Below are 20,714 nucleotides of genomic sequence, written 5' to 3'. Positions count from 1 at the left end.
GAATAATAATGAAAGAGAGCAATTATGATAATATCCTGTAATTAGAGTTACGTGAATATGGTTGACCGTGTAACTACAACTAGGGAAGGCAAAGCCACAGATAAAGGGGTTTGTAGGTCATTACAAATATGCTCACATCACCTGCCCCTTGTCCCCCATTACCTTAGATATAAAATAGGGACATTAGCTCTTCTTTCCCCAGTCTTATGAGGGTTAAGTGAGGTGAAGTGTATGCTCTGTAAAATGGAAGGAGGGTAGAGACATTGACAATCATGACTAGTCAGTAATCCATGGTGGTTTGTGGGCCAGGGGTCAGGGAAAGGTCTGTTGGCTTAGAGTGTCTCTTCTGTCTGCAATGAAAATTTTCCCCTTTGTTTATTTTTATTTTTACTTAAAAAATTTATTTATTTATTTATTTGACAGGCAGAGATCACAAGTAGGCAGAGAGGCAGGCTGAGACAGAGAGGGGAAGCAGAGAGCCCAATGTGGGGCTCGATCCCAGGACCCTGAGATCATGACCTGAGCCGAAGGCAGAGGCTTTAACCCACTGAGCCACCCAGGCGCCCCTTATTTTTACTTTTTTAAAAAATATTTTATTTATTCATTTGAGAGAGAGAGACAGAGACAGAGGGAACAGGAGCAGGGGGAGGGGCAGAGGCAGAAGGAGACGCATGCTCCCCGCTGAACAGGGAGCCCAACATGAGGCTCGATCCCAGGACCTGGAGATCATGACCTGAGCTGAAGGCGGCCCCCAGGCGCCCCCCAGCTTTCACCTTTAGGCTCACCTCTTTGGGTTCAGCTGCTGCTTCTGGCAGCTTCTCTTCATGTACCAAGAGTAGAAGTAACACGGTAGAAATCATGATACCAAGTGAAACACACCTGTAAAACTATAGAGAGCTTTTGGTTTTCCTGGCGTTCCTTCTCAGGTGAGCTAAATGGGTAAAATCCACAATCCTCCCTCCTGAGTCAGAAACCCCAGTTCTTCCCCACTGTGGGTTCCTTTCCTGCTCACCTTCCTTACTCTTTCGTGACTCTCACGCTCACACAGAACACTCACCTTCTGATGCTTCTCGTCACCACGTGGGGGGGTTTTACCCCACACCGAGCAAGTCTCTGTGACACCAGCCGGGAGAATTACAACTTCACTCAATTCTGACACGGCCAACCGGAGACAGCACCAGATCCCACAGGTTAAGGGTTCAGTCCCACCAGATGCGCCCACCCCGCTCCGGATGCCAATCACAAGCAGGAGGCCCCTGGGTTACTCACAACTTCTGTCCGACTTGGCCACAAATCGGAGTTTCCCCTGAACTCCTACACCTTTGGATTTGATGAATTTGCAAGAGCTGCTCACAAAACTCAGGGAAACACTTACATTTGCCCTTTCTTAAAGGAAATGATAAAGACACAAACGACTATCCAGACGGAAGAGATGTGTAGGGTGAAGTATGTCGGAAGGGGCATGGAGTTCCCATGCTCGGTCCAGGCGCGCCCCTCTCCCAGGACCTCTGACTGTCCACCGACTGGAAGCTCCTGCACCCCGTGGTTTTGGATTCTGCGGAGGCTTCGTCACATAGTCTGGATGGATCATTGACTCCATTTCCAGCCCCTGTCTGGAGGGTGGGGCTGGAGAGGGAAAGTTTTGAGCTTCTGACTGGGGCTTGATCTTAACTGGTGACCAGGTGCCACCTGGGGGCCCTCCAAGCGCCCACGCAGATACGTCTTACAGAACAAAAGGCACTCCGGTAACCTAGTAAATTACAAGGGTTTTGAGAGCCTTGTGTAGGGACTGGGTCAAAGACTAAATATTAGAACACAAGATGTTCCTAGTGCTCTCATCACCCGGGAAATTATGAGGGTTTTAGGAGCTTGTGCCAAGCCTGGGAGCAGAAACCGATGATATACCTTCTGTTACCTCCCAGCTCCAAGGAACACAGACCTCTGAATCAGTCGCTGGTGGATGGGGTGGTGTGGCATGGGCTGGAGTCAAGACGGGTGGTTCAGTTTTTGGGTGTGTTTTATTTCGTTTTTTGAAATTTTAATTTAATGGAGTTTTAATCCCAGAATCATTAACATACAGTGTTATATTCAGGTGTGAGTCAGGTGTGACTCAGGACTTCCATACGTCGCCGGTGCCCATCACGCCAAGTGCTCCCCTCAGTCCCGTTCTCCCATTTCCCCCATCTCCCCCCCGCCTCTGGTGACCATCACTGTGTTCTCTGTAGTCAAGAGTCTGTTTCTTGGTCCCCCCCGTTTCCCCCCTTGCCCATTTGTTTGGTTTCTTATATTCCACATATGAGTGAAATCATATGGTATTTGTCTTTTTCTATTTCATTTGGCATCATACTCTCTAGCTCCATCCCTGTCATTGCAAATGGCAAGCTTTCATTTTTTTGTGTGGCTGTAACACTCCTGTGCGCACACACCGCACCTTCTTTATCTGTTCTTTAGCGGACGGGCGCTTGGGCTGCTTCCATAATTTTGCTATTGTAAATAACGCTGCTATAAGCCTCGGGGTGAATGGATCCCTTTGAATTAGTGTCTTCATGTTCTTTGGGTAAATACCCAATACTGTGATTATTAGGTCGTAGGGCAGCTCTATTTTTAACTTTTCGAGGAACCTCCACGCTGTTTTCCACAGTGATTGCACCAGTTTGCCTCCCCACCAACAGCATACGAGGGTTCCTTTCTCTCCACGCCCTTGCCAACACTTGTTGTGTTTTTGGTTTTAGCCATTCTGACAGGTGTGAGGGGAACTCTCTTTGTAGTTTTGGTTTGCACCTCCCTGACGCTGAGTGAAGCTGAGCATGTTTTCATGTGTCGGTTGGCTATCTGGAGGTCTTCATTAGAGAAATGACTGTTTATTTCTTCTGCCTATTTTTAAATTGGATTATTTGTTTTCTGAGTGTTGAGTCGTGTAAGTTCTTTATGTATTTGGATGCTAACCCTTTCTCAGATAGGTCATTTGCAAATATCTTCTCCCACTCCATAGGTTGCCTTTTTATTCTGTGTTTTGATTTAAGTCCCCAAACCGGAGGCCGCCTGTCCTGTCCTTCAAGTGCTTTTGCTCAGGCTGATAGTAACACCCTATGCCAAAGCCCCTGTGCTTTCAGCTCATCTGCTGAGTCCAGATGTCAGATGCCAGCTGCTGCCACTGTTCTCCAGCCCATCATTCTTTTCTCTCTCTTCCATCTTGAAACTTTGTATCCAGCAATCGGACTGAGAGGAGGGTGCCCTGCCTGTTGGCTTTCTGTTAAAACCAGTCACTTCAGTCCAGTGACGTGTTCGTTTTCGTATGGCGGTCTGGGCAGAGCAGGTCCCTGACATTATGTCCTGGTCATTGTGGAGCCTTGGACGCCACTGCACCCTTGCAATCAGCCCGAGTGGCGGTGGGGCGGGGGTGAGGGCTCCCAGGATTCTGGTTCTGTTCTGACCAGAACTTGGGCCATCCACTGTAGACCGGAGATTTGAGCACCTCATTCAGTGGGCAGTGGGATGCCAGGCTGCGTGATGATCGGCAGGTTCTGGCTCCGGGGTGTGCAGCTCTTGTCTCTGTGCCTCCCCTCAGCCCTGTGGTGGCCGCTGTCATAAACCCATTAGGTTAAGCTACTCCTGCGACTCCTCCAACTCCTCTTCATAATCGTCTGCGCTATTCTTAGCCTTTTGAATTCTGTACACTTTTTGTGTAGCCTTTTGAATTAGCTTGTCAATTGCTACAAAAGTCCTGACCGGGATTTTGGTAGGGATTGTACTGAATCTACGGGCGACTTTTGGAAGAGAGGACAGCTGCCCGACAGCAGTCTTCTGGTCCATGAACGTGGCGCATCTTTTACTGGCTTCCCTCCCATGTAGAGTAAACTCCTCATCTGCAAAGTCTTTCTTGGTCTGGCCTCCGCTTCCCTCACAGAGATACCCTCCCCTCTTCCCTCCCTCTCTCTCTGCTCTTCATTGACATTTTTCGGGCTGTCTTCCTTCCGTGCCTTGAACTTATCCTTATCGGGGTGGCTTCCTCCTGAGTGGGCCCTGGTAGCAGCAATTCTCCCAAACAGCAGGACTCTTCCCCCAGCTGGGTCCTGTTACTCAGAGGCAAGGCGACATGGTTGATGCCGGGCGCGGCGATGGCAGGTAACAAACCGAACTGCACACTTGGCATCTGCTCCAGCGATGAAGCCTGAATCTCCCGCACAAACGCACATGCAATGGTAATGATGTGAAGTGATGGGTGTGTTAGTGGCTCAGCTGTGGTGATGATTTCACAATGTACACATGTATCAAACCTTCAAGTTGTACACCTTAAATACACGTCAATGATATTATATCTCAATAAAACTGTAAAAAAAGAAGAAGAGAAACAGGAGCCGAGGAGCCAGACAGTCTAGGTATGAATTGTGCCTCAATGAGTAGGTCTGTTGCCTGGAGAAGGTTCCTTATGTTGTTCACTGGCTCTTTGTCAGCGACCCTCACGCAGGCGAGATGACCGGGTGGGCGTGCAGTCTGTGCTCCACACAGAGGACGTGCTCGTGTCGTTATTCCCGTATATTTAGGAATCTCCTCAGTTCCTACAGAAGCAGCCAGGCACTCTCCATACTCCAAAACTCTTCTAATTTTCCGCACGGCAAAAAAAAACGAAGTTACTCAGAAAATGCAATAATGTCACTCTCTCCCTTTCAGCTCAAACATTCCCCTAAGTGTTCCAAAGCATCTATTAATGCCTCTCGAGCACAGAGCATCACTCGTCGTTCCAGATCCCAGTGAGGCCACTGACTACAATACCAGTTGGTTCCACCTGTAAAGAGAAAACGGGTCCATAAAATAGAAAGTAGATAAACACTGATGAGAACTGGTAAAAATCCCAAATGGAGCCTCAATATTTAACCATCACAGCCTGATTTATTATCTTTGTGTCAAAGTGGCCATATTTCTTTACTTTTTAAAATAATTGTTCGAAATCTACCCCCTCCCCCCAGCCTAATATTCTCTTGAGGTCTTGGGTCTCAAGGCCAATTCTGAGTGAGTCATTCGCAAGCTGACTAGAGAGTGAGTCCTTTGCTGTAGTGGTTTGTGGGTGCTGTCAGGTGTCACTTTCAGGACTGGTCTTCACAACTGGATGACCGTGAAGCCTAGGGCTATGCCTTGGTGGCTGTGAGGATGTCTGTTTGGCACGGAGCCTGTGGTTCTTTTCTAATCACACTACCCAGAGTTTTGTCTAGGTATCTGCTTCCACCCCCAGACTATAATCTTCTAGAAGATAGGGTGTTGTTCTTCTTTTAAGTTGAGAAATATTTGACAGTTAATAACTGTATGTATTTAAGGTGCACAATTTGATGACTTGATATACATAATACATTGTGAAATAATGACCACAATTAAGCTAATTAACATATTAGTCACCTTATATAATTACATTTTGAATATGGTGGGAACACTTATGATCTACTCTTTTAGCAAATTTCAAGTATACAATAAAGTATTAACTATGGTCACTTGGTTTTACATAACGTCTTCAGAATTTATTCATTTTGCACAACTGAAACTTTGTATCCCTTGACCAACATTCCCCCATTTCCCCTCCCACCAGCCCCTGGTAACCACTTATCTAGGATTTCTGTGAGTTCAACTTCCTTAGATTCCCCGTACAATGGGATGAGGCAGTATCTCTCTTTCTGCGTCTGCCTTATTTCACTTCGCACAATGTCCTCCAGGTTCACCCATGCTGAAAATGGCAGGATTTCCTTCTTTTTGGCTAATGACATTCCATTGTATATACATGCCACATTTTCTTTCTCCGTTCATTCTTCAATGGACAATTAGGTTGTTTCCATTACTTTGGCTATTATTAAATAATGTTGAAATGAACATAGGAGTGATTATTTCTTTGAGATCCTGATTTCATTTCTTTTGGGCATATATCCAGAAGTGGGATTGCGGGATCATCAGGTAGTTCTATTTTTAGTTTTCTGAGGAATCTCCATACTATTTTCCATAATGCTTTACCACTTTACATTCCCACCAATGTTGGGTTATAAAAAAAAAATAAAAAATTTATTTTTGCTTTGTTACTGAGTTGTATGACTTCTTTATGTATTTTGGATATCAAATATATGGTTGTAAATATTTTCTCCCATTCTGTTGGTTGCCTTTTCACTCTGTTGATTGTTTCCATTGCTGTGCAGAGCTTCTAATTTAATGTAGCCCCATTTGTCTATTTTTCCTTTTGTTGGCTGTGATTTTGGTCTCCACATCCAAAAAATTATTGCCCAGACCAATGTCAAGAAACTCTTTCATATGTTCTTCCCTAGTAATTTTATGGCTTCAGGTCTTATATTCAAGTCTTTACTCTATTTTGAGTTGATTTCTGTGTGCGACGTTAGATCAGGGTCCAACTTCATTCTTCCGCATTCTTCTGCATCCAGTTTTCCCAACACCATTTACTGAGGAGACCACTTTTTTCTCATTTCAGCATTCCTGTCAAAGATCATGACCTACGTGTGGACTTATTTCTGGGTTCTCTAGTCTGTTCCATTGGTCATTTCTGTTTTATGCCAATACCATACTGTTGTTTACTGTAGTTTTGTAATGAATTGTGAAATCAGCAAGTGTGATACCCCTAACGTTGTTCTTTTTGCCCACAATTGCTTTGGTTATTCTGAGTCTTTTGTGGGTCCATATGAATTTTAGGATTATTTTCTATTTCCATAAGAAATGCCATTGGGATTTTGATAAGGATTGCATTGAATCTGTAGATAACTCTGGGCGGTATGGACACTTTAACAATATTAATTCTTCCAATCTATGGACATAGGATGTTTTTCTATTTATCTATGTCTTTTTAAATTCTCTTCATCAATATTTTCATGTGAAGTTCTTTCAACACTTTGAGTAAGTTATTTCCTATGCATTTTGTTCTTTTTCTTGTTATTGTGAATGAGATTGCTTTTTTTTTTTTTTAAGATTTTTTATTTATTTGCCAGAGAGAGAGAGAGTGCACACAAGCAGGCAGAAAGGCAGGCAGAGGCAGCGAGAGAAGCAGGCTCCCTGCTGAGCAAGTAGCCCGATGCGGGACTTGATCCCAGGACTCTGGGATCATCACCCGAGCCGAAGGCAGCGGCTTAACCAACTGAGCCACCCAGGTGCCCCAATGAGATTGTTTTTTAAAAATATTTTTTTGGATAGTTTGTGTAAAATCCATTGATTTTGTATGTTTACTTTGTATCCCACAACCGTATTGAATTTGTTTATTATTTATAACAGGTTTATTATTGTTTAGTTTTTAGAGTTTTCTATGTATGATCTTGTCATCTGCAAATAGAGATAATTTTCTTCTTTTGTATGGATGGCTTTATTTCTTTTTCTTGTCTAATTTCTGTACCAGGACTTTCAGTATCATGTTTAAAAGAAGTGGCAAGAGTAGACGTCTTTGTCTTGTGCTAGATCCTGGAAGGAAACGTTTAGTTTTTTTCCACCGTTGATTATGAAGTTACCTGTAAGTTTTTCATACGTGGTGTTAAGGTCCTTCTGTACCTATTTTGTTGAGTTTTAATTGTGAAAGGATGTTAAACTTTGTCAACTGCTTTTTCTGCATCGACTCAGATAATTACGTATTTTTTTTCATTATGTTGACGTGCTATAACTTCACTTTACATATGCTGAATGCTGAGTTACCCTTGAATTGCTGGGATAAGCCCCACTTAGTCATGGAGCATGATCCTTTTAATTAGCTGCTGAGCTCACTTTGCTAGGGTTTTATTAAGAATTTTTGCATGTATGTTCATCATTGCTAGGGTTTTATTAAGAATTTTTGCATGTATGGGGGCACCTGGGTGACTCAGTGGGTTAAAGGCTCTGCCTTCAGCTCAGGTCATGATCCCAGAGTCCTGGGATCGAGCCCTGCATCGGGATCTCTGCTCCGCGGGGAGCCTGCTTCCTCCTCTCTCTCTGCCTGCCTCTCTGCCTAGTTGTGATTTCTCTGTGGCAAATAAATAAAATATTAAAAAAAAGAATTTTTGCATGCATGTTCACCAAGGATATTGGCCTGTAGTTCTTTCTTTGTAGTGTCTTTTTTTTGGTTTGTTTTTTAAAGATTTTATCTACTTATTTGAGAGACAGAGAGACAGAGTGAGAGAGAGAGCATGAGAGGGGAGGTCAGAGGGAGAAGCAGACTCCCCATGGAGCTGGGAGCCCGATGCGGGACTTGATCCGACTCCAGGATCATGACCTGAGCTGAAGGCAGTAGCTTAACCAACTGAGCCACCGAGCTGCCCTGTTTGTAGTGTTTGTGCCTAGTTTTGGTATCTGGTGATGCTGGTCTCATTAAATGAGTTTGGAAGTGTTCCTTCTATTTTTTGGAAGAGTTTAAGAAGCATTGGCATTATTTCTTCTTTGAATGTTTGGTAGCACTCACCCATGAAGCCATAGGTCCTGGTTTTTCCTCTTTTGCTTTCTAGACAAAACAGGGAGCTCATCACTAGACTTACAAGAAATGCTTAAGATAGTTCTTAAAACTGAAATGAAAACTCACTGAACAGCAATGTGCAAGCACAGGAAAGCATGTCTCACAGGTAAAGGTAAATATATGGACATATACAGGTTAAATGTATATGTAAAGGCACCTACGGACTGCTGTATTAGGGTGGGGCAATTTGTTGGGGTATCCCTGTTCTTCCCCCCCGCAGAAGGAAGTCATGGCTAAGAGGGTCTCTCATGGTCTGTACATGGCAGTCGCAGACAGCAGGGGCCCCTGTGTGTGGGTGTGGGGGGCAGTTACGGAGCTGGGCATCGGGAGGTGGTGGCAGCTCTGGTCCGGGGTTGGGGTTCAGGGCACACCAGGGCCGCTCTGGCTGGGGAAGGGGATGTAAGTCTATTTCTATCCCTCTTCTCTCCAGCACCCGACACACATGGCAAAATTCTTAAGAAGTATGAATATTAACGAAGAGCTGGTCGAAATGTATGAACTTCAACTGACTTAATGTTCATGGAAAATGGATCAATCAAACATATTGTGATACATGCGAACAAGTAACCACCGAGCTCGAGGTGGGGGGGAGACGCCGTCTGGCGCTGGGTGAGCAGCGCGGTTGGAGCGAACGAGGTCATCCCTGTGCTCCGGGCTGGCGCAGGGTCTCGGTTCGTCCTGCTCGAGGAAACGTCAGGGTGAAGCGGGGAGACTGTGACCTCCTCCCGCAGACAACCCACGGGTTGTTCCTGCTGAGGGACGCGGTGGTCCGAGGAGGGGCGGGTAGGCTCCAGGTTTTTGATGTGAGCGAGACGAGACGGTCAGGGGAGAAGCAGACTCCGCGCAGAGCCGGGAGCCCCGTGCGGGACTCGGTCGCGGGCCTCCGGGATCACGCGCGAGCCCAAGGCGGGGCCGCAAGCAGCGGAGCCCGCAGGCGCCGGTGTCGTTGCTCTCGCGGGACAGACTCCCGGCACGGCTACGGCTACGTTAAACGTGTTCGATGAAGACACGTGGCCGGGCGCCTGCGTGGCGAAGGGTCCGCCTTCGGCTCAGGTCATGATCCCGGGGTCCTGGGCTCGAGCCCCGCATCGGGCTCCCCCGCTCCCTGCCGCGCGCGTGTCCGCTCCGCCCCTGCGCCCCGGAAACAGGTGGAACCCGGGACCGGACGTTGGCCCTGCCCCGTCGGGTCACGCGTCAGACACGAGCCTTCTGGGAGCGGAAGCGCGCGGCCGGGCGACCGCGGCGTCGGGCGAGGAGGGCGCCCCCTGCGGGCTGGAGGGACCAAGTCTTTCCCGCCGACCCGCCGACCCGCCTCCCTCAGGCCGCCCGGCGCCGTCCCCGTCCTCTGGCGCCCCCTTCCGGGACACGCTGCGCGGCGGCGCCGGGAGCCGGGGGAGGGTCGCTTCCGCGCCGCCGGCGCCGGTTTTCCCGCCGCGAAGCCGGCCCCGCCCCTCCTCCCTCACCTCCCGCCGCCGCCGCGGAACCCCCTCTCCGAGCGGCCTTCCGTGCAGGGGTGACGGGGCCCGGGGGCACACAGGTCTGCGGCCTCCGCCGCGCCTCTCCCTGCCGGGAGCCCCTCCGTCGAGTCCGGCTCGGACGCGGCTCCCTGAGGAGATCTTCGTCGGCGCCTTCCCGGGCGCCCCGGTCCCGCCTCCGGCTGGTGGCGCTCGCGGGGCGTCGTGCCGTGGGCGACGCCGTCCGCTCCCCGGGCCCCCGCCCGCGAGCCGGCCCCGCGCCGTCCCCCCGGCCCCGGGCGAGGCCCCCGCGCGCTGCGGGGCTCCGGAAGTGGCTGCGGGACGGACGGCCGCGCGTGGGGGCCGGAGGCCGGGCGGGGTCGCTGAGGGCGGGCGGGGGAGGGCGCGGTCCGCGCTGTGTGTGTCCGGCCCCGCCCACGCCCCGGAGCCGGAGGACCCGCTCGGAGGTGGGCGGCGGCCGGCGGGACGCCCCGCGGGAGGGCGGGTCCCTGAAACTGGGCGCGTTCATCGCGGGCGGCAGGTGTCGTGTGACGTCATCTCGGGAATGCGGTCGGGGCTCGGGGAGCTGCGGGAGAACGGGAAGGGTCAGGACGCGGGCGGCCGTAATCAGAAGCGCCCGGGATGGGCAGGAGGTCGGACCTGCTGGCTGGGGCCCCCGCGGCGGCGGCGACAGCGCTGGGACAGACCACGGGCCGGCGCGGTGGGTTCGCAGCAGCCCCGGTCAGCGGTGCAGGTGGGGCGGGTCCCGGGAGGCAGGGTGGGCGGCGGCCTGTTGGGGGAAAGCGTGCCGTGCGCGATGTCCCAGTAGGGTAGTTGTGGTCCCCAGTTGGTGTGAATCTGGCTCCGGATGGGTCGCACCTCCTGAGGTCACTGTGGGGGACTCCATCTGTGTCTTGCACCAAGGAGTCCGCATTCTTCTCCTTGGTTTCCGGTGACTGTTGGGTTGAGGGTAGGGCCTCGGGGCGAGAGCACAGCCCGTGGTCTCCGGAGGGACAGGGCCCTGTTCTGCGTGCTTGCAGGGCTTGCAGGGGTGGGGTGGGGGGAGTGCAGGGAGGGCACCGGGGACAGCGCAGGACGGTGGGCAGGACAGAGGAAGCACCCATCTTCCCCGGGCTGGCCTGGCCCAGGTGCTGCTCTCCCCTCAGCTCCACCGCTGTCCCCAGGGCCCCAGGGACACATCTCCAGAGCCGCTGCCTGTCCCGGCCAGGGCCCAGCCGCCACGATGCACACGCGCACGGAGGAATCCCTCTTCCAAATCATCGCCTGTTACCATCAGTACGCCGCCCGCGAGGGCAATGTGGAGACCCTGTCCTTGGAGGAGCTGAAGGCTCTGCTTATGGACAATGTACCCCACTTCATGGAGAGCCTGGTGGGTGGGCTCTGGGGACAGGTGGGTGGTGGGGTTGGCAGCTGGTGCTGAGGGGAGAGGTTTGGGGAGCAGTGTCCCAGGAGAGTCCCTGCTCAGGCGAGGCGCGGGGAGGGCGTTGGGAGGGCAGGGTCCCTGGCACAGGGAGGATGGATGTGGCCCAGCTTGGTTCTCCTCCTCCCTCTCTGGAGGCTCCCTGCGGGCCCCACGTCCTGACTCCAGCCTGCTCACTCCTCTGCTGGTCCAGTTGCCTGAGAGAATCGGTCCGAAGTCTCCCGCCCCATTCAGTCAGCAATCCTGCCCCAAACCTGCCCTTTTAGCCCCAAGCCCCCTCTCCCGGAACTAGTACAAACCTTGCCGTCACCGTGCCTGGGTGAGGACAGTTTGGGCAGAAGCCAGGTAGGGGAGGACATGTAGTGTTTCCTTCCGGCTGCTGTCCGCAGGGCTAACAGAGGCTCCTGGAGCAGCTCGGGAACTCGGAAACCTTGTCAGGCCTGCGCACCTTCTCCCTGTATTATCGGGCGCCTTGGGGGCTGCCAGGCTGGCAGGAATGTCTGGCTTGCTGCCCTCTGCCCTCAGTGTCGTGCCTCAGAGGTCTCTGGACCGTCATCTCCAGAGGACTTCGGGTCCGGGCCCTGACTGGAGGCCACCACCTTCCAGAAGGAGCACTGCCTCCTTGGCATGTTCCCTTACCGACCTCTGGGAAACATCAGAGGAGGGTCTTGCCCTGGGTTTATTAGAGTATCGTGAGGGTCACGGAGGGGACTTTCTTTCCAGGGCCAACTACCTATACCGTGGGGCTGGGCAAGGACAGCCAGACCCTCTCCCCTGGGCTCACAGCCCCACCCAGAGAAAGGGGCACAGGGCAGAGGGGCAGCAGCCTGGGTGGTGGTGGGGGCGCTGAGCTGAGGGGAGCCAGGGAGAGCCCCCATGCATGAAGCCCCAGGGGCTCAGTTCAACCAGTCTAGCAGAGGAGATAAGCTTAGGTGAGTTTGAGGGTGGTGGGCGGTGCGGGGGAAATAGACGTGCAAACCTGCCCACCGGGGCCTCCCTCCAGGCCCCCCCAGCAACATCTCCCTTCCCCAGAGTCTTCCAGAGGACTCCACTCTGGGTCCCCACACCCACCAGCCAAATCCTGCCGGAACCAGCTCTGAGGCCCTGCCTGGGGCTCCTTCTCCTCCCTGGGCTGCCTGCTGAACCCCGTCTTCCTTCCAGCTGTCCCTTCCATCTCAAGTGCTTTTGCTCCTCCCCTCTAGCATTCCTGATCCTCAGCCCTCCAGCCCGCCCGCTCTGGGACGTGCTGGCCAGCCCCAGGACCCAGGACTTCGTCTTTCCCTCATGCAGCACTTTCCACAGGTGGTGCAGGCTCTGTGTCATAAACAATTTCTGGGCAGATGCCACAGCATGCAGACATCTGATCCCACTCCTTGGTTTCCCTGCGATAGTCCTCGAGATGCAGATGCGAGGGCCAGGTGGGCCGTGCCCTGGGGAGCTCCCTGCGTGAAGGAGGGGGCACTGCCTTCCATCCTGAAGCCCCTGGGCCAGGCTTATCGCTGCCGGGCAGCTCCCAGGGGAGCTGGGAAGACAGGCTTAAGCAGACACCAATGGTGTTCGGGGGCGTCAGGAGGCCCGAGGCCACTCAGCACAGCGCAGCAATGGCCGAGCAGCGGGCCAGTGGTGCCCAGGCCCCACGGCCCACCCACACAGTCCTGCGTGGAGCCTGCAGAGGCCCCTGTCCCCTCTCCTCCTCGTAGTCTGATGCTGCCCCACGTGCTGTCCTGGTCTCTGCCTGAGACGGGTGGGGTGGGGTGGGGGCCCTGCAGGGTGGTGGAGGCACGGCCAATGGCTGTGGGGCGGGTAGGGGGGTGCCCGGCCAGCGTTGACCCCCGTGCCCCTCCTCAGGGCCGGAAGGAGCCCTACTACCTCTCGGAGTTGTTCCGGGCTGCAGACAAGAACAAGGACAAGCAGATCTGCTTCGACGAGTTCCTGTTCGTCCTGGGCCGGCTGCTGACGGACTACCACCTGCGGTACCACCGGCAGCTGTGCGCCTGCTACTGCTCCCAGCACAGCCTACACTAGATAGAGACGCGCCGGCCCGCACAGCCTGCACTAGATAGAGACGCGCCGGCCCGCACAGCGTGTACTAGATAGAGACGCGCCGACCTGCACAGCCTGTATTAGATAGAGATGCGCCGGCCCGCACAGCCTGTACTAGATAGAGACGCGCCAGCCCGCACAGCCTGCACTAGATAGAGACGCGCCGGCCCGCACAGCCTGTACTAGATAGAGACAAGCCGACCCGCCCAGCCTGCATCAGATAGAGACGCGCCCGCCTGCCCAGCCCGCAGGTGCTGCCCAGGAGTGGGAGGCGGAGCCACCGCAGAGCTCTGCCCGGCTTGTTGACGTGTGCCTGAACAGGCATGCCCCTTTGCACATGCGTGTGCAGTGCACAGCTGTGAGGGAAGAGAATAAAGCCATCCCACAAACGTGCTGGGAATTCCTTGGTCATAGTTCTGGGTATCTGCTGTGGGTCCAGAGAGGAGGTTGGCTGCTCCCTTGGGGGTCATTGCCTCCAGCCCCATCTGAGGGGGGAGACACAGCCCCCGGCCTCCAGAGCTCCAGTCTGAGGGGGTACTCTCTTCTCTTGGGGAACCGGCTCTCTGACAGGCCTCACCGGTACTGTTCTGACCTCTCATACACAATGGGACAGGAGCCAGGAAGGCAAAGGCACACTGGACAAAGACCCTCTGGGAGGGTCTCCTTGCTCTGGAGGAGACCCAAGGAATCAGGGTAGGATGGGTTCAAAGGAGGAGAGGCGAGGGCCTACGAAGGTGCCAGGCAGGACCAGAGGATGATGTGGTAACTGGCATGGGCTGGGTGACATCAGAGATGCTGAGAGCAAAGATTGTGAGGTGGGTTTCGAACATGCTGAGTCAGAGACAGGGAGTAGGGCAAAGGGCAACACGCCAGCCTGTATTGTGAAGAGACATGAGTGGAACCTAGGTTACTGTCAATCAGGGAAGGCTTCCTGGAGGAGAGAAGAGTTGGGTGTGGGTTTTACTAATAAAGGCTGATGTGGGCATTACTCCACTCGGGGCTATTGTGACTCACCAAGTCCTCCTATGGTCTATGACCCCTCCCAGCAGGGACCTGCCCCTGCCCATCTTTCTGTTTATTTTTCTCTCTCTCCCGGGGCATCCAGGGATCTGATGCAAAATCTCTCTGGGTCAGTCTGCTCTGCCTTTAGGCCCTGGGCAGGTTTCTTCTCAGAGGGTGGTCTGGGAATCCCTGTGCTCAGAGTATTGTGACAGCAATGAGGAGTTTTCCAAGAATGATGGGCAGTCCCCAGGGCCCCGTGCCAGATACGGAGGGGGTGTCATTTACAGGACGTGGTTGGGTTCCCTCCCCCAGCTGGGTCTGTGTGCCACAGCAGGGCAGTGCTCTGTGGGCTGAACCGGGGCCTTTGTTTCTGGCCAGTCAAGCTCTGAAGCACCGTGTTGCCCCACGGCTCCTGGGCCGGGCCTGCCACTGATCCCCTTTGTACACTCGCTGTCTGCCAGTGCTCGGACTCGGCTGGGCTCCAGCTGTCCCCCTCCCGACCTTCCTGCATGCTCCTTGGGGTCTGCACTGCCCCTCGGAGGTGCGTGTCCTGCTGCACCTGGGGGTTGGGCCCTGTGTATTGGAAGCAAGTTCCCAAGTCAGCGCTGCCTCCCATGGGTCTCTGAGTCACGACCAGAGGCGCAGATGGCCGGGTGAGCCAGGCTGCCCACTTGCCCCAGGCCCAGGGGAAGAGCCTTCCGGCCTGTCTCACCCGACTGCTGGGTTCCTCAGACCTCTGCTTGCTAAGGGGCGGCTCAGCCCAGATTTCCTGCCCTTTCCCGGGTTGGGGGGGGGCAGGAGTTTCTACACCGGCTCTAACCCTGTGTCCTCATTTCCTCAGCCTTGGGCACAGGGTTAGTTGGGCTATTGGGACACAAACCCAGGACTGAACTCTTTCCTGTAGGTAGGAACAGGTTCCGTTCCCCCTGGGTTGCCCCATGTCCGTCGGTCTGATTATAGGCTCTGCCTTTTCCCCTGAAGTGCTTACCCAATTCTTGATGCCATCTTCTGCCAGGTCACTCAGCCGGCCTCCCGCTCTACCTGGTGGTCCAGGGGGAGCATCTCTGGGGCAACTTTCAGGGTCTTGCTGGTCAGCAAGTTCTACTGATGAGCACATGATGCTGGGAGGAGGTCATGGCTTCTGTCTGCCTTGGGTCTCCACCACTGGACCTGGGGTCCTGTGTTCTTAATTTCTGGATAAAGAGAACTGTCTCCACTGGGACTGTTCTCAGGGGACTAACTTCTAGGGAGAGATCTCTCTCTTTATAAAAAAGATTTATTTGTCAGAGAGGGGGAGAGAGCACAAGCAGGGGGAGCAGCAGAGGGAGGGAGAAGCAGGCTCCCCTGCTGAGCAGGGGGCCCGATGCGGGGCTTGATCTCAAGATCCTGGGATCATGACCTGAGCTGAAAGCAGGTGCTTCACTGACTGAATGAGCCAGGTGTCCCAAGGGAGGCATCTCTTGAAGGGTCAGGGGTCTGGGATGACATCGTCTACATCAACCTCATCTTCACCCCCACAAGACAGGTCAGCATGAGCCCCAAGCCAGGCTCATGAACTAACCCTAAGGAGAGCCTCAGAAAAGCCACTGTGTTGTGTCTCTCTGTGGGCCTCAGTTCCTCGTCTGTGAAATGGGGATATGACAGTACCTACCTCACAGTTTCCAGTGCGCACTAAGTGGGCTGACGCGGGGACAGCACTTACGACGGTGCCTGGCACAGGTGCAAGCCCAATCAGTGCTATTTTGCTATTACTTGTTTTTGGTATTGATTGTTGCTGCTATTCCTGTGTTTGCCAGGCCCTGTGCTGGGTCCTGGGGAGACAGAGATGGGAGGTCCAGTCTGGGTCCTTGAGGGCTCACAGTCCGGCCGGACAGTTGCCAGAGGACACGCCCACCCAGCACTCTCTAGCACTGCGCTGCCCCAAGCACTTCACACATTCTTTGTGGACACTTTATCCAAGCCTGAACCATAGTCAGAAAAGCCCACAAATCGTCAATATATATATATATATATATATATGTTTAAGATTTTGTTTATTTGACAGACAGAGATTACAAGCAGGCGGAGAGGCAGGTGGTGGGGGGCGGGGAGGGAAGCAGACTCCCTGCTGAGCAGAGAACCCGATGTGGGGCTTGATCCCAGAATCCTGGGATCATGACCTGAGCCGAAGGCAGCGGCTTAACCCACTGAGCCATTCAGGCACCCCAAAAAGTTTTAAATGTTTAATTGTGGCAAAATATGTATAATGTAAGATTTACCACCTCAGCGTTCAGTGGGTTAAGTTCTTTCACGCTGTTGTGCAACCCGTCCCCAGAGAGCTCTCATCCTGCAACTGGAGCCCTAGAGGCACTAAGTCTCCATTTTCCCTCCTTCAGGCCCTAACACCCACCATTCTACTCTCTGTCTCTTCGAATTTGCTATCCTAGGGATGTCATGTAAGTGGCATAAATCCCACCTGTCTTTTTGTGACGAGTCTATTTCATGTAGCGTGACGGCCTCAAGGTTCATCCGTGTTGTAGCAAGTGTCCAAGCTTCCTTCTTCTTTGAGGCCGATAATAGTCCGTTATGTGAATATGCCGCATTTCGTTTATTCCTTCATCCTTGGATGGACACTTGGTTGGTTTCTCCACTTCAGCTTCTGTGAATAATGCTGCTGTGAACACGGATGTATGAATATCTCTTTGAGGCCCTGCTGTCAACTGTTGTGGATGTAGACCCAGAAGGGGAATGACTGGGTCACATAGTAATTCTAACTTTTTGAGGAACCGCCACACGATTTTCCACAGCAGTGGTACCGTTTTACATTCCCACCAACAGTGTACAAGGGCCCCAATTTCTGCAACCCCCCAGCACTTGTCATTCTGTTTTTGTCGATAGCAGCCAATCGCATGAGTCTGAGGTGATATCTCACTGTGGTTTTGATTTGATTTCCTTAATGATTAGAGATGTGGAGCATCTTTTCATGTACTTATTTGCAGGTCCTCTTTGGAGGAATGTCTGTTCAAGTCCTTTGCCCATTTTTTCAATCGGGGTAATTTTGTGTTTGAGTCCTAGGTGTTCTTTATATGTTCTGGGTACTAACCCATTATCAGATGTATGATTTACGAATATCTTCTCCCATTCTGTAGGTTGCAGGTAGACTCTATTTTTAATCTCTTTTTAATGACTGTGCTAACTAAGGCACAGAAAGGGTAATTGGCCCAAAGTCACACAGCTATAAAGTTAATGATACAGTGAAGCCCAAAGGGCTGTGGAAACACGAAGGAGAGGGAAGCTAATCCCATGCACTTCCTCCAGGAGGCGATGATGGCCTGCGTCCTGGAGAGGCACAGGGTAACCATCTGCTGAATGCAGGAAGAAGAGAGGAGAGCTTTCCCGGCAGAGTCATGTTCTTGTTGGGTCATGTTCTGGCTCATCATGCTTGGTGCCCTGGGAACTGGTGCATTGGGAAGCTCTGGGTGAACTGCTTCACCTTCCCGGGCGTCAGCCTCCCTGGCTGCAGACTGGGTGGGTTCTGTGCACTGCCTTCCTGATAGGCGTGTTCTGAGGCTCTCTGTGCTTTGTAACGAAGAGAGAGGCACCACGGACTTGAGCACTAGAAGCCAGTCAATCTGAGTGGCATCTTGTTGGGGGAATAGTTCCTCCTGAAATCCTGGGGGAATTGGCCACCTCCTCTTCCTCCCTTGGGCACAGAGTACTTTTGACTTCTCCAAAGAACCCCTTCCTCCAGCTGATCCCCACAGACTTGGGTTCCTCTTCAGCCCAGGCTTCTGGGGTCAGAGGCACACCATCACCCCAGGGAGGGCTCAAGGGTCCCTGCCATGTTTATGCAGCAACGCAGTGCCTCCCGCATGCACAGGGACCCCAACCCAGCCTCCGTGTCCCGGGGTACCATACAGCCCCGGCTTCCAGAGCAAGAGAGCCTGATAGACCAGCACACGTCCCATGGAGTCCAACCACACAAACAAAAGCAATTGTAGAAACAGGCCAGTTTTCTTGACTAAAATCCAGCAGCTAGGACTAGTCTTCTTAACCTTTTAGGGGTCTTTGGACCCTTCCAGGAATCTGACGAAAGCTGTGCAGAAAAGCGCTTATTTACGCAAACGCTCAAAATGATGCTTTCGGCTCCAGCTCCATTTCAGAGATGACAGACAGCCTTCCGTGCACGGGGTCAGTAGCAGCAACAGTAAGGAGGGCTCAAGAGTGGGCATCCTGGCTGGCCAAGCCAGAGGATGCCAATGGCTCTCCCAAGCAGTCTTCCCCGTGGCCTCTTCCTGGTCTCTCCTGCCGGCACTACTACCTGGCAGATGCCTTCCTCTTTCCGCTTTTCTTGCCCCCCCACTTCCCATCAGAAATTTTCGCTCTGTGCAGTGATTTCCCCATTCACCTGGTTGGGAAACCAGAGGCTGTGGCAACTTGGGGAGGGAGGGGCTCTCTCGGCATGGCCCAGAGTCCTGGCAGCGGGCCAAAGCCCGGCCTGCTATAAAGGGGAGAGGACACCGAGCCCGGCATGTCCTCTACATCCTCGGCCAACTCAGTTTCGGGAGACCTGGTAAGTAAGACTGCTTCAGTCTGCCCCATGCTTTGGGGCTGGGCCCCCACGGGGAGGGCCGGAGGTGGAGCAGAGAAGGGGAGAGAAAGCTCAGGGAGGTCTGGAGCAAGACCCAGAGCTCCTGGAGGATGTCAGTGAGACCGGGATAAAGACAGAGCCGGGTCCTCTGGCTGTTGGCGGGTTGAGGACGCAGGGAGAGAAGGCACGCACCGTGTGTGTGTGTGTGTGTGTGTGTGTGTGTGTGTGTGTGTGTGCGCCCTCCCCCTCCCACACCCCTTCCCATCACAGCCACCGCCACCCGCTGGGTTCAGGTATTTGAATGGTGCAGGCCAGGACAAGGCCCTTACTTGGGGTACTGAGTCTCCCTTCAGTCTTCACTCTGCTGGCGGCAGAGGCACTGTCCCCATCTTGGGACTCCCCATGTGCTCCCTGTTCCAGGTGGGGCAGACTCTCGGGCACCATGCTGACAGAACTGGAGAGTGCCATGAACTCCCTCATTGACGTTTACCACAAGTACTCCCTGGAGAAGGGCAATTACCACGCCCTCTACAGGGACGACTTGAAGAAATTGTTAGAGACAGAGTGCCCTCGGTACCTGAAGGTGAGGAGGGATTGGGTGCGGGCGGGGGTTCTCTGGGCCCCTGGTCCCCAGGGCCACCCTGTGTAGACAGCCCCGCCTAGGTTCTTCCGAGGTCTTCACACTGGGCTTCTTTCTCCTTCATCTTGACAGAAAAAGGATGCAGATACCTGGTTCAAAGAGCTGGATATCAATAGTGACGGTGCAATTAACTTCGAGGAGTTCCTCATACTCGTGATAAAGGTGGGCGTGGCCAGCCATGAAGACATTCACCGGGAGTAGCAGAGCCCTGGGCCCCGGGGCTGTCCCTGCCAAATAATAAAATCGTCCTTGATACCTCAGGCCTTGTTTGCTGTCTTGCCTTTATGTTGCCAGTGGTGTTTCCAGGGGGTGGAGGGAGGAAAGCCCGGAGAAAGGAAAACAAGCCTCCATTGTCCTCGCTCCAGCTGGCAGATTGTCTGGTCTCCTCGGTGCCTTCTCCTCAAACCTTCCCTTCCAGTCCCATCACATGGAGGCTCGGTTCTAGGACTTCAGGGTTTGAAAACACCCAGGATACTGTAGTCGATGATTTAACTGCTTGCTCCCAAGTGAGAGATATGGGAACAGAGTGGTGTAGGGAAAACTCACATTGCTTTCTTTTTTTTTTTTTTTAAGATTTTGTTTATTTTAGAGAGAGAGAGAGAAAGCACACAGCAGGATGGGCGAAGGCACAGGAGGAGAGTCTTAAGCACATTCCAGGTGCCGAGTGTGGAGCCCTCCGTGGGGCTTGACCTCATGACTTTGAGATCATGACCCGAGCCAAAACCAAGAGTCAGATGCTTGACTGACTGAGCCACCCAGGTGCCCCTCACACTGGGCGCTAGAGTTTAGTTTAGAGCAAAATGTCTTATATGTGACTCTCGGGAAGTTAGGGAGATAACTAAGTAGACGTGCAAGTATGAGGGAGAGAGATGGATTCTGTGTGTGATGAGGCCATAGTTGGGTGTCCAGAGTCCAGCATTAAGTAACCCTAACAGCCCCCCAGGTCCCACACTTGTCATTTCTCCTCTGAGATTTTGGAAGCTTTCTGTCTCACTCTGGTTTCAACCACCTAATGTGATGAAATAATAAAGGCATAGGCAAATGGGTCACTCAAGTCACAGAAGAGGGCCCTGAAATGCTACCCTGGGTGGTGAACCCTCTGCTTATCCATG

At 53.0% G+C, this 20,714-nt stretch overlaps 1 protein-coding gene across 14 annotated transcripts; it reads left to right on the top strand.

Moving 5' to 3' along the window:
- Window positions 1-10,272: 10,272 nt before the first annotated feature.
- LOC123928425 (protein S100-A8) lies at window positions 10,273-19,855 on the top strand. 14 transcript variants are annotated; one of them, XM_045983586.1, is made up of 4 exons: window positions 10,273-10,631; window positions 11,091-11,296; window positions 12,650-12,765; window positions 13,196-13,321. In XM_045983586.1, the coding sequence occupies exons 1-4, from the start codon at window positions 10,472-10,474 to the stop codon at window positions 13,302-13,304; spliced, it is 591 nt and encodes a 196-aa protein (XP_045839542.1). In that variant the 5' UTR covers window positions 10,273-10,471; the 3' UTR covers window positions 13,305-13,321. The 14 variants fall into 14 exon arrangements, with proteins under 14 accessions (XP_045839542.1, XP_045839539.1, XP_045839543.1 ...); XM_045983588.1 differs by lacking the exons at window positions 10,273-10,631; window positions 12,650-12,765 and adding exons at window positions 11,737-11,919; window positions 12,550-12,649 and having other exon boundaries at window positions 11,151-11,296; window positions 13,196-15,702; XM_045983583.1 differs by having other exon boundaries at window positions 10,273-10,627; window positions 12,650-15,702.
- The last annotated feature ends 859 nt before the right edge of the window (window positions 19,856-20,714 follow it).

Source organism: Meles meles, chromosome 17 (genome assembly GCF_922984935.1).
Source record: "Meles meles chromosome 17, mMelMel3.1 paternal haplotype, whole genome shotgun sequence".
Lineage (NCBI taxonomy): Eukaryota > Metazoa > Chordata > Mammalia > Carnivora > Mustelidae > Meles > Meles meles.
This window is presented reverse-complemented; position numbering and strand designations above follow the sequence as displayed.

Coding starts and splice junctions, on each gene's coding strand:
- LOC123928425 (XM_045983578.1), top strand. CDS start 10,472: ATGCGGTCGGGGCTCGGGGAGCTGCGGGAGAACGGGAAGGGTCAGGAC. Junction 10,632..11,090: donor ACCACGGGCCGGCGCGGTGG/GTTCGCAGCAGC, acceptor CGCTGTCCCCAG/GGCCCCAGGGACACATCTCC. Junction 11,297..12,649: donor CCCACTTCATGGAGAGCCTG/GTGGGTGGGCTC, acceptor CACTTTCCACAG/GTGGTGCAGGCTCTGTGTCA.